Source organism: Thermobia domestica, chromosome 18, assembly GCF_964235325.1.
Source record: "Thermobia domestica chromosome 18, izTheDome1.hap1.1, whole genome shotgun sequence".
NCBI classification, from domain to species: domain Eukaryota; kingdom Metazoa; phylum Arthropoda; class Insecta; order Zygentoma; family Lepismatidae; genus Thermobia; species Thermobia domestica.
The window spans coordinates 70346680-70360605 of NC_137471.1; the positions used below are offsets into that span (position 1 = coordinate 70346680).

Genomic DNA, 13926 nt, shown 5'->3' on the forward strand with positions numbered 1-13926 from the left:
TCGAGAGGAAGAGTGTAATGGTATAATGTAAACAAAAGAGATAATGGAGTGTGAAGATAACTGGTAGGTGTGGGATGTAATGCTAAGTAGTGCATTGTCTTGAAAAATAATGGATGTAATGGCGGAAGCCTGCTTGAGTGAGAAGAATGATATTTCTGGTGTTGAAGTAAATATGAAGGCGTTTAACGAGAATGCGTTCGAGAATTTTGCTGGATGTTCTTGTGAGCTGAATTGGTCTGTAAGATGAAATCTCATGAGGAGGCTTATGTGGTTTTGGAAACATAAGAGTTTTAGATATTTTCCAGGGTAGGGTTAAGTAACCTGTACGTAATAGGAAGGTGAAAATATTGGCAATGAGGATGAGTAATGTAGGAGGACACTCTCTGATCTGGCGATAGATGATATTATCAGAGTCAGGCGCTGTGTTTCGTTAACATTTGACTATATCTGTGACCTCTTGAACAGTAATGGGTGCAGTAATAGGATGATTCTACGCTGAGTTCATGCATGGTATTTGGTTGCGAGAATGGCGAACCGTCAGTTCTCTCTGCAACATGAGGTGTAGCGCCAGGTGGCCATGGTGTGAACATGTTCTGCAGATGATCTGCGAAAGCATTTGCTTTCTCCGTATCTGTTTGAACAGCAGAATTGCTTATCAAAATTTGATATGGTGTTTCTGTGAACTTGCCGCACAAAGCGTTAAACTTTTTCCAGAACTTGGTAGGATGACTGGTAGTAGACGGAGTGTTGCAGGTTTTAACCCAACAACGAAGTTTATAGGTCTGGATGTAGTTGTGTACAGTTCTCTGCAATTGTTGATGATGACGTAAAGCTTCTGGATTTCTGGTGCGAATGTACTCTCGATAGAGTTGGCGAGAACGTGAGATCATAGTCAGATAATGTGGGGGCAATCGAGGTTGATATGGAATATTTTTGCTAGTGGGAATGAAGAGAGTGCTAGCTTCCTGTATAGTTTGTGTAAGTGTATCAACCGTGGTGTATAGGTTGTCTTCTGCAGTGGGGGACGATAGGTGCTCGGTGTATTGAGTGAGGTAAGAGCGATAGCTGATCCACTTAGCTTGATCAAATCTGTAACAGATACGGGAAGGCATTTGCGAGTAAGAGAATGCAGCAGAGTGGAAGTTTATGGTAAGTTTAACAGGAGCGTGATCACTATCTAGTGTATCAAGGACTGCAATGGTGCTATGAGTTAGGAGATTACTAGATGTGATAACGACGTCAGGTGTTGTATTTGATTCGGGGTGAGTAGGTTTCGGCAACTGATGAATGGTTCCAGTAGTGTGTGTAGTGATAACGATAGTGATCTGAGCGACTGTACATATAGAAATCTGCCATGATGATGTAGTGGCGATAGGTGTTTCAAATGTGCTGTACAAACTGTAGCGGAAGGGGATGGCCAGGCCGGATGTAGATTGTTGCGACAGTGATGATAATAGATTTGAAATACACAGTAGTAATGATGTATTCGGGTAACGGAGTAAGAGCACAATAGAACTGGCAATAAGGTAAATTAAGGGAAAACCCAACCACTGCATCCCCATTAGCTCGCTCTGCTGGCAGAAGATTGTCAGCGCGTAGAATTGTATATTCCGGTAGGCGACATGGAGTTGTTTTGGTTAGAAATGTTTCATTGAGGAGAAAACTTGTGATATGTTCCTCTAGTAGCAGAGTTTTAAACAATAGTTTGTTCTTTGAAAAGGATCTGATATTCAAATATAGAAAGTGCCATGATGAAATGAAATTTAACCAGTTGAAGTTGTTGGAGATGCATGAAAATGTACTGAAGTCCCAGAATATGTTGCCGTGAAGTGAATGTGAAATGTTGCCTTGGCTGCAAGGGTGATTTGCTGCAAAATGTGGTTACGGATGAAAGGGTGAATATTCTGTAGTGCAAGGGTTAGAAAGATGAGCAGTTGATTTACTGTAACCAGAGTATCCACTGTAGGCGTGGTGGTGGGAGCAATGGACGTTGCACGTAATGGTACTAGTTCAGGATGTTGTGGCGTTGGTTCCGGTTTCGCTTTATATTTGTAACTATATGTGGGGTGGTTGTCAGGAAAGGTAGAGCATTTCACTGGCTGATGCAAAATAGTACATAGGCGTTTAGAATGTGGTCTTGCACAGCAGCCACATTTGAATTCATTCTTGCATTCAACTGTACTATGGGTGTTATATGCCTGACAACGTTTGCAACATACTGGTAATGGTGCCATTGAACGTGATGGTTCGAATCTATGTTTCCGATTGTATATGTAAGCTCCATGAGCAAGTAGGTCGTCCATTGTTTCTTGATTAGGGGTAAGACTGTAAACCATGAAGGTTGACCCAGGGTCATTGAGAAGACCGGCAAACAACAAAGCGGCAAACTATGGTTTAGCCCCTCCCTTGATCATATTGATCATATCCTGGATCCGCCACTGTATATATATATATATATATATATATATATATATATATATAGTGAGAGAGAAAAAAATACGGAATTTCACGAATAAACAAATAAATCTTTTAGCGACTTTTCACCCAAATTTGGACTAATTTCTTTTCCCATTTAACGACTTTTTATGTCAACTTGTTGGCAGCACTGTTGTCAACCATAAACTTACACGACACAAGATTGAACCAGGAACCTTTCGTCCTACAAATCGGCCACCGTGCTCCCAAAGTTTGTAAAGTTATGAAATTGTAATTTCAGATAGTATTTTGTTCTTCTCACCGAAGTTTCCTTCAGAGGTCTTTTTCTGAAGTTTGTTCTTGCATTTTATGTTGGTCACCTGTGACATTTATCGCAAATGTAAATTTTGAAGTATCATGGCCAGTATAAAGAAAAAAGAATTGTAGGATAGCCATATGGTCCCGACGTTTGAATAAACAAGAACTACTAAGTTTATTTTACGTCTGATTTTCAATTTTATCTCAATTTCTACTGTCTCGTGTTTGGAAAGATGCCATAAAATAAACATAAGTTATCATTCGCATAAACTATGTTCGTTTCAAAATAAACATAGCAAATTTTCTTGTTACTGCAATACTGTATTTTAACATATGGAAACGAACGATAAAGATTACGCTGTACCCTCATAATTAAAAAATAAAAAGTAAGTTTTTGTCCGGATTGTGCAGGCTGGCAAGTTGAGATACTTCCTTAATGTAAACAACACAGCTGCAGTTTAATTAAGTAATATAGCATTAGACATTAGATACGTGAATTTCCAACATTTGTTAATGTAGGAAAGTACAGTGTAGAAAAGGCGTATATTTATTCTGCCACATGTGAAACAAAAATTGACCTTTCAAAACAAACGTGGACAAAAAGCAATTTCTGTTCCATTAAATTGGTATGTTGAACAACGAAGTGTTATTTTCCTTAATTGAGTTCACAACACATCAATTTGATTGACCGTAGGTTATAAAAAAAATAAACACGATCTGACAACTGACAACACATGTTTCAGTTTATTTTATGTTCTTTTTCAAATGTTAGTTTATTGTAAAATGTTTGATGGATCATGACATAACAGAGTGCCTCACTCTATTTCAATGTCTTTATTAATCGTTCCGTCTAGGTGCTGTTGTTAAATTTCATTTATTCATTTTTTTGGATATAATAAACGCTTAAATTTATGTAAAAACATTTTTTCCCTTTAAAGAACATGTAATAAGGATAGCACATCAACATATACTTCATAGCGTTTTGAAATCTAAGGATCAATCAAATTGATACTGCTTCTGATTTTTTTTTACACTACTCAACTAAGCTGTGCGTCAGTGTAGGAACCCTATAGAATGTCTCCATCCGTTCGTCTGTCTGTTTATCTATCAGTCGACAGGTATTAGAGCAAACACAGTAAAAGAGATAGCTAGAAAAAACTTTTATTTGGATTCAGCGTCCAAGGAATAGTTTCAATCTTTAGTTATAACCTTTTCATTAAAACCGGATGTAGTAAAAATGTATCACTTCTGGTTTCAATATTGATCTTCGTAGAGCGGAAACGGATAGAAGTAACGAGATTTTTTAAAAAATACTCATTCAAGGCCCTTAAAATAGATTATATGTTTGTCAAAATTCCTCTAATAAAGCTGAAAGTGTAGAGTTAAGTCTTTGTTGTTTATATCTGTTTCACTAGTTTGTTCATTCTATTGATTTTATTAGTTAGTTTCATTTGGTATGGAAGATTCGGATTTGATTCCCACTGGAAGCTCATGTGGTTCGAATCTTACGTCAAGCTGGAGGTTCACGTCCCATATAGCCTCACTGCAGACAGGGACACTACACTGAAAATCAAATCAAAGACTTTAATAGTAACGTTAATTATCAAGAAACGCCTTTTTTGCAGTTTTTCTGAAAACAAGCAAAATGTAGATACTTCCTTTTACCGTTGGGCGGCCGTATTCATTACACTAGTAGAAACGCGTTTAAGCACATCTTTTAGGGAAAGTCGATATGGAGCAAACTAGGCACACAACAAAGAGTTAATGACAGGTGATATTATGATCCTAGCACGTCACCTGCGTAACATCCCCAACATGTTATACTGGCTGCTCAAATCATACAACACCCTTAATAGGACCTGTCACCTGCCGCTCACTCACATAAGCAGTTGTTTCAGCAGGTAGCCAGATGTATAGATGCTAAATGCCTTTATAGTATGAGGTATAGTATGGTATGGTGTGGTATAGCATCACAGACTCTCTATAGATCTTTGTGTAGTTGGGCGAAGGTCGTAGCCGTTCCTGCCCAGACCCAAATGACACACAGATAATCGATAGGACTAGGTCCGGAGACTTAGTGGACCAAAGTACAAGACTTATACCGAGTAGAGTGTGTTATATTACCTTGGATATATCGGAACTAGTGTTCCCCACAACATGAGAAATTTCTTATCTTGTTTAGGATTAGAATTAGAATTAAATTCTAATCCTAACGAGCTAACATGGCTTTTTGCATCTATGAGCATGTTAGCTCGTCACGTATGAAGGATGACGTCCATGGACGATCACATTATCAGAGGAAAGGGAAGGAAGGAAGCGGCTTGGGACCTGTATGTTAGGTACCATCCCAGCATTTGCCTAATGTGAGTGAAAATTCAGGAAAACGTCACTCAGGATCGCTGACCTGAAACAGCTCTTACATTTTATCGACCGAGTGTCCCCACTGGAAATCTAACTCAGGACCGCTCGCACCAAAGGCCAGAGTGTTAGCGACTACGCTACGTGGGACCATCATTTCTCATTTCGAAAACTAGATTGAAAGTACATTTTAAAATTTGATTAGGATTAGGATTTTAGATTTCTGGGCTTTCGGCACCTAGGGCCATTTAGCCCGTCACGTACATGAGGGATGGCGTCCCTCGACGAGCACACTATCCCGGGAAAGGGAAGGAAGGAAGGAAGGGGCCTGAGACCTATAAGTTAGGTACCACCCCGGCATTTGCCTAGTGTGAATGAGGAAAACCTCATTCAAGGTGGCTTGTCTAAAAATGGGTTTTACAATTTTTCGACCGAGTGCTCCCATCGGGAATCGAGCCGGGAACGATCACATCGAAGGCGAGAGCGTTAGCGACTACGCTACGCTGCACCACGTTTTTAAAATTGAGACAAGACAAAAATCATAGCAGTTCTCGTCTCATTTTGAGTGGAGACAAAAAATTTTACTTTTGGGCAACACTAATTCACCCAGATTTTAGGTCTTGAAACCTTTTTTTTTTAGCTTTACATAGTATAAAATTTATAAACCGAAAAAGTGATTGAACAAACATAATGAAGAGCACTGAGCAACGTTGGAAGATGTGTTGCAAGATTGAAAGTAAGTCATAATACGATATACTCCAACAATAAAATGGCTTAAATGTGTTATAATCACACCCTTCGTGACTCTCTTGCCATATTTAAGGATTCTGATAACTTCTAGAGGAAATTAAGAAGTAGTTAAAGCGTAAAGTTATATATAAAGTTACAAGACAAGACGTGATGAGAAATAATTCTTTGAGAATCGAAACGAGACTCTACAAAATTTTCGAGACGAGACTAAAAAACTTGTTTTTCATCTCGTCTCGTGTTTCTGACGGAAACACTATGGTTCCACAATTTACACTTAACAAATGGGAATTGTTTGTCTTTTGATTAACTATATCTAGAGACGAAACTTTTTTGCTACAATTTTCATATTTTGTAGCATTAATTATCACAATTTTCGCATTATGTCGTATTTATTTTTTGCAAATGTAGCATTTTTTTTAAATATGGTACTTGTAAACAGTATATTTTTGGTAGTAAGGTGTATCTGATACAAAAATGAGAATATACGTTGATTAGGTGCACACATTCTAGCTAATGTATTCACTGAAATATAGAAATTAATGCAAAAATTTAAACACTTTCTCTAACCTCATTCTCAGTTAAAGGATAACATGCAGGAAGACATTAAAAATGTTTCTTTTAAGTTTGTTCTCCTGTCAATAACAATCATATTACATTTGGAAAAGAATTTCTCGGCATAAACACTCGAGACTGGCAGCCATATTGAACGTAACGAGCTGACAGCATAAGACCTGTGGTAAACTTTTAAACTGTTTGACAATGATACAATGTCAACTTCCTTCAACAATATCAAATCCCAGAAAGCGACATCACTCCATGCAACGGATTTTATGTAGCATCGTGCACGTTTTCAGTACAATGCAACGATTTTTGAGTTAAATAATACTGGAAATGCGCTTTTTAGTTATTATTAGCAATAATTAGCAAGAATTCCACTTTTTCGTTTTCATTCGCATTTATCGCAAGTAATGCCGAATTTCGCAAAACTTCGCGGTAATATAAACATAATTTCTGGCTTTGAAACGAAACATTTGAGGTTTCCTAAAACACATACGCATATTTTTAAACGTTTCGCACATATCGCATTAACGGAAAAGTTTTATCTTTAACTATATCCAGTTGTTTACTAGAGTTCTCATTAGTATACAATATTTTCTTTCCAGTTGGTGAACTACTTCAGCCGGTTCAAGATTGAAGATCTCAAAATCCTTAATACCACGTAAGTACAAACTCATGTCATTGAACTATATTCTTGAAAATCTATATTAAAGTTTTATCTTGATAGTTCAAATGAACATTACTTCCTAACTCCTTTATTGGACAAACACAATACAGATGAACTTTGATTAACGCTAATGTGAACAATTAGTCCAATCCAATACATGGATCCTCTTATTAAGTTTTCTCCTTCATAATATTTAAGCATAAGACACTTTTCTTAACTGTCTGTAAGCGCACTGAAGTTCCACTTTAATCATAGCGAAATTTCACATTGAACAAGGTAAAATTCGAACTTTGAGTGGTGAAAGGTTTTTATAAGTACAGTAAAATTCAACTTTAAACATGGAGAAATTTCATTGTGAGCATAATAAAATTCCAGTTGCAGCATGTTAAACTATCATTGTAAGCATGGTGGAATTCCACTGTAAGCAAATATAAGTTGCATTATTAGCATTCTGAAATTCCTCTACAAACATGGAAATTTCACAGTTACACTGTTAAAAACACTTTCTTAAATCTGAGAAATTGTCTCTTATCTGTGAACCGAGGGAGAAGATTTTCTCTTAGAAATAAGAGTTTGAAATTCTCATTAATGAGAAATGAAGAAAAGTAGAGGAGGTTGTATAAAGCGGAATGAGACATCACACTGTTCTTTTTAATGAATGGCAATTGCTAAATCTCATTTCTAAGAAAATATTGTCTCAGTGCACAGATAAGAAACGGTTTCTCAAATTTAAGAAATTATTTGTTACAGTGCAGCAATGTTGTGAAATTCCGCTTTCAACATGGTGAAATTTTAATATAAGCATAGTGAAATTTGAGTTTTAAGCATGGTAAACTTTGCGACGTAAGAATAATAAAATTATTTTTTAAATATTATAAAGTTTCATTGTTAGAACAATGGATTTTACTTTGAGAATAGATAGATTTTATAACATTTCAAGGTAGTGAAATTCCACCTTAAGCATATTGTAGAATATCATTGTAAGTGCAGTGAGATTTCATTTTGAGCATGGTGAAATTTCCACTTAAACATAGTGAAATTCCACTTTACATGTGGTGATCTTTCATTGTAAGCTAGTGAAATTCCACTTTAAGAATGAATAAAAGTCATTACAAAGACAATAAAATTGCGCTATAAACAAGGAATAGACCTACTTAAAAATATATAGTTTATAACTTCAAGCCATCGATCCAGAAGTATACTGGTAGTTACTACAGAAAGTTGATCCGTCTATATGTGCATGATTTTGACGCCTCATCTGTCCTAAAAAAAATTACAAGACTTTCATCTTTTGCCTTCGATGTGAGAGCATGTATCTTGGAAACTTCGTGAAGAATTTCTCCATTTGCATTCACTCTAGGATAGAAGATTGCATATCAACGTAACAACTAGTAAGATCAATTTTGCTTAAAATGTGGATTTTGTTAAGTTATGTGCTATTATTAAGCTTATCAATATATAAAATTATCAGTATGTTTCTTCATGATCAATGAATGAACCATCCTTGTGCTTCATTTTAATATTCCCAGGTAGAAGGTACTACAAAAGGTCGGGCAGACGTATCTAAGTAATCTAATATAATTAAAATAAAGAATTTGTTTGTCTGTGTTCAACCTGGGAACAAGACGAGTGGGCCGAGAGTTACCAAACTTAGGTCATGGGTACCTTGGTCCGCGCCCCAGATCAAGACGAAGCGTTTTTTTATTATTATTATTCGAACCAGGGGGTTCTCGGGGGGGAGGCGTTTACCGGGACATGTAAAAGTAGTAGAAATTGACCGATATTAGTGTCAAATGTATAGTTTTCGCAGTCGCTGAGACCAATGGTGACACTTCGATCGCATTAACTTCCAAATTCACCCTATTCGGAGGGGAGATACCGAGGCATGTAAAAATAATCCAGAATGACCGATATTAGTATCAAATCCATAGTTTTCGCGGTCGCTGAGATAAATGGTGATATTCCCACAGACGTTAACTTTCAAATACAGCTCCCATGCGATGAATGGGTACTTCAGCTAGTTTTTTTTATAAAGTAGTGGTTAATCTTTGATGGCTCTTGCTCGTGGTAAGCCAGATATTTCTGCCCTTAATCCAGCAGTGTTCCAAAGGGGTAATTACCGACAGTTAAATATCAGAAATATCGTTACCTTTGTAAGTTATAATTTTTTCTTTGATCGAGATGTGATGCATTTACTGCAGGAGTCACTCAAACAATAAAGCGATAACTTTTAGTTATAATACTTATTATTATTATTATTATTATTATTATTATTATTATTATTATTATTATTATTATTATTATTATTATTATTATTATTATTATTATTTAATTGCAGCTCCCGTAGATTTTATCACGTGCATAATGAAATTACCACGATATATCTCCTAAATTTAGAGGATAAATCATCTAAGGTTCTGAATTGATACCAAGTCTCTACAACATAACGCAGGCGCGAATTGCTTTTACTGGAACCATTCGCCTATAACGAAAAGAATAAAATATTACAAAATTATTTTGGGCTTGACAATTTGTGATTTATCTAGGCATATCCTCATGCAATGTTGAAATTATGAAGGATGGACATAATATTTGATATTAATTTTAACTCTGGATAACAACAGGTTCAATTGTCGAGTCTGGACAAACCGTCATACGAACAACTCTCACAGTGTAAAAACTGTTCCCTACCGCTCTATACTCAACCACCACTCAACAGAGTTTCAGTATGCGCCTTTGGTGTGGGAGACCCGGGTTCGATTCCCGGCTGGAGCTCATGTGGTTCGGATTCCACGTTAATCAGTAGATCCACATCCCATATAGCCTCGCTGCTGAACGGGACATTAAACTCAAAATCAACTCAACTCAACGGAGTTTCAGGTCTTTAATCCGTTTCTACAGAGCTAACTGCCAAATCGAAAGTTAAAATGGCCAATGGTTTATCCAAACAGGTACTTCCGTCGACAAAGTTACTAATGGCTAGGGTACTTCCGTTGTAATATTGTTATCAAAGTAATTTCTTGAAATATTTAGGTAGTACTATATCGTACATACGGTAACTTACTTTATTTGCTACTTTCAGAGACTATCAAAAGTCATAAAGCATAATTTTGGGACTGAGAAGTAAAGAAGTTTGTCATAAAATATTAATCAGAGAGGAGAAGCAAAAAAGTGTTTGCAAGACAATGTTTTGTTGAATTGCGTCGGGATTGTTTATTGACGGAAAAATTGTCCACTTCCTGCGTTCCAGTTGTCCACATCTCAAAACGTTCCTAGTGTCCCTCGTACTAGTGTAAGTAAAGAAAACTGTGATAATTTGAGCCAAAAAGTGACTTGGCGTAGTTTATACCTCTTAGCCCCAGAATTGTGGAGAGATGGAATATCTTAGTCCGATTGCATCTTGTTTATGGTAAATTTCGGTAGGTCATGTACCCACCATCTGGACAAAGAAGCAAAAGGAAGAAATGTAATAGTGATTCATCAGAAATAGACGACAGGCACATTCCCTTATTTACGTCAACTAGGAAGTCTCCTTTTCCTTCCTGTTTAATTAAAAACAAGGTAATTCTTCTCTGCCACTTTCTCATTTTCTACTTTCTGGTTAGTTAAATAGATTGGTAGTTAAATAGATTTTGGAAGAGATTCGAGCAGTGGCACCTCTTCAAAGAAGTTACACCGGCATTTTTTCTTATATACAGCTTTCTTAAACTGTATGAAGCCTCTCCCCGCCCCCACCCACTTTACTTGCAGCAAAGTGACTTTCTCAAGAGTCACACTGGATTCGAGGATTCGGTACGGAGGACGAGAGAAGTGATTTTCGATTACATACAGTGGAATGTTTCGTCGAAGAATGGAGAGAAAATTGCCAATAGAGTGACGATAGAAAATGTGGAGGAGGAGGAAGTGCTGTAAGAATCCAACCCAGGGCAAACTTTGAACAGTCCAATGAGCATGAAACCATTTTGAGGATCTAGTCAGAGGTGCAGGTATTTGAAACCCAAAAAGTCCACCAAGAGTCCGATCAGTTTTTCGGTGCCTGAAAACCGTTCAGCGAGCCATAGCTCTACGATGGCAAGATTGTCATGTTCTAACGACAGCAAAGTTTTCATAATACCCATGTAATGTGCTTCAGTTCTCTTGATTCTAATTCTTCTCCTTCCTCTATTTCATCTTCCATCTTTATTTTCTCTTTTACATAGACGTGCTATGTGTTATTTGCACTCTACTCACTAGGGATGATACCATACCGAGACCAAGTACTTGGGGAAAACCTATATATCGTCTGAAAGCTCTTACCATGAGAAGTAAGAAACCGTTTTCAAATCACCGGCAAACCCGCAACTTGACCCTATAAGAGGCCGGTTTGTTGGTGTTTGTGACCCTATGTATGGCATATTCGATAGAATAAAAATGAATGTCACGATGCATCACGCGTAAGTACCTGAGCCTATCATCTTCCTTTTCGGCTCATTGCTAGAACGTCACTCGAGAAAGGGTTTGATAGTATCACTTTGCACCCAGACGTACCCATTTGGTCACTGTTGTCAACGAACTGTAAATATAATGTAGAAGATGGTTTTTGTATCACTGGATGTATATCCGTGAAACGTGGCATAAACATCATTCGTCATTGGAATAAATATATTGTGGACGTATTCCTCTCCCAAGTACCCCAGTTTATCAGTGTTGTCAACCAATTGTAGAAATGAGAAGTTCTAAAACAGGTTCCGTACGATGAGACGTTTATATACCAAGATTGGCAGATACATTACATGACACTATAGCAAAAAGACGTTGAGTGTTATCATCTTGCAACCATTCTAGTTTGTCAGTGTTGCCAACCAAGCGTAAACATCATAATGTTGCAAATGACGTGTGTGCCATTGAACGAATATAGAACAAATGCGACAGAAGCAGCATTCGAAAATACAAACATGATGTATCTCCGTCTCCCAAGCACTCCAGTTTCGCAGTGTTGCCAATCAATGCGAACATTTAAGATTATCGCATGAAGTCTACAGCATTGGCGGACATAATTAGACTACAACCATACTAGGTTTGTAGTATGTTAGTGTGAACCCACAAGCACCCATACTGTCAGTGTTTCTACACAATTCCTTTCTACACGGTATGTTACAAAGAAGTTGCTATGACCAGATGAATGCATGGCTCATCCATACCTTCCTTTCTATACGATATTCTAACCTGTGCCGTTCGTTGTTGCGTCGTCAACAGTCATGTCCTACGATATGTGTTCAGCCGCAAGTTCATATTATTAAACAATAGAAAAATACCACCAAGCTATATACTGCTATTTGAAAAACTTCAACTTTGAAAACGTTAGCAATATTGACATAGTGGGGTACTTAGGGAATGGTACCAACCACAGTATGTTTGCTGTTGTGTCGAGTGATCTTTATGCCAAGCTATGTCTCTATGTATGCAATCGTCATGCAACCTTTCGAGAAAATATATTTTAGAATGGTTAGAAACACTGGCAATATGGGTACTTGTGGGTTCACACTAACCTACTACAAACCTAGTAAGGGTCGCAGTCTAATTATATCCTCCAATGCTGTAGACTTCATGCGAAATTCTTGAATGTTCGCATTGGTTGTCAATACTCCCAAACTCGGATGCCTGGGAGACGGGGAAACTCACATATTTGCATTGTCCAATGCTGCTTCTGTCGCATTTGTTCCATATTCGTTCAATTGCACGCACGTCATTTGCAACATTAAGATGTTTACGCTTGGTTGGCAACACTAAAAAACTAGAATGGTAGGAAGATGGTAACACTCAACGTCTTTCTGCTCTAGTGTCGTGTGATATTTCTGCCAAGCTTGGTGTATAAACGTCTTATCGTACGGAACCTGCTTTAGAACTTCTCATTTCTACAATTGGTTAGCAACACTGACAAACTGGGGTACTTGGGGGAGAAATACGTCCAAAGTCTATTTTCTCCAATGACGAATGATGTTTATGCCACGTTTCACGGATATACATCCAGTGGTACAAAAACCATCTTCCACACTATATTTACAGTTCGTTGGCAACACTGACCAAATGGGTACGTCTGGGTCCAAAGTGATATTATCAAACCCTTTCTCGAGTGACGTTCTAGCAATGAGTCAAAAAGGAACATGATAGGCTCAGGTGCTTACGCGTGATGCATCGTGACATTCATTTTTATTCTATCGAATATACTATACACAGGGTCACAAACACCAACAAACCGGCCTCTTACAGGGTCAAGTTGCGGGTTTGCCGGTGACTTGAAAACATTTTTGTATTTCTCATGTCAAGAGCTTTCAGACGATATATAGGTTTTCCCCAGGTACTTGGTCCTGGTATAGTATCATCCCTAGTCAGAGGTCTCAACACCTTTGGTTATTCTCTAAGTCCTAACTATAGAGAAATGCCCTCTCTAATTTCTAAACATTATAACGACCACTAAATGTGTATTACTACGGAAAACACCAGTTTGTAATAAGCTTAATGCTTGTTCTTTATATTTTATATGTCGTTATAGCCCACAGTCCGTATATTTATATATTCTAGGTTACTGTTTTATCAAAATCCATCGAAACACTTCATTTCGATATTACCTTTATTATTGTAGTACGTAATAAGTTAAACATTTACACACATTGTACATGTAATTTTCACAAGATGGATTCTCTATATATTATATATATTTTCGTTGCTATGACAACTTACAAAACATGTCATATCACTATCACAACAGCTCATCAATCAATCATAATAACAGAAAAGAAATTATATCTATTTCTCCTTATATTTTCTTCTTCTTCCTTTTGAACAGCTTGTGCATATTTTAAAAGCACATTTTGCCCGTA

The 13926-nt window shown here is 37.2% G+C and overlaps 1 protein-coding gene across 1 annotated transcript in view; it reads left to right on the forward strand.

Moving 5' to 3' along the window:
* Positions 1-13926, forward strand: part of LOC145676060 (uncharacterized) — a 1660834-nt gene that overhangs the window by 1407612 nt on the left and 239296 nt on the right. The window contains exon 9 of the mRNA XM_081746923.1: positions 7005-7060. Coding sequence (XP_081603049.1) covers positions 7005-7060 — 56 coding nt within the window. The remainder of the gene's footprint in view (positions 1-7004; positions 7061-13926) is intronic.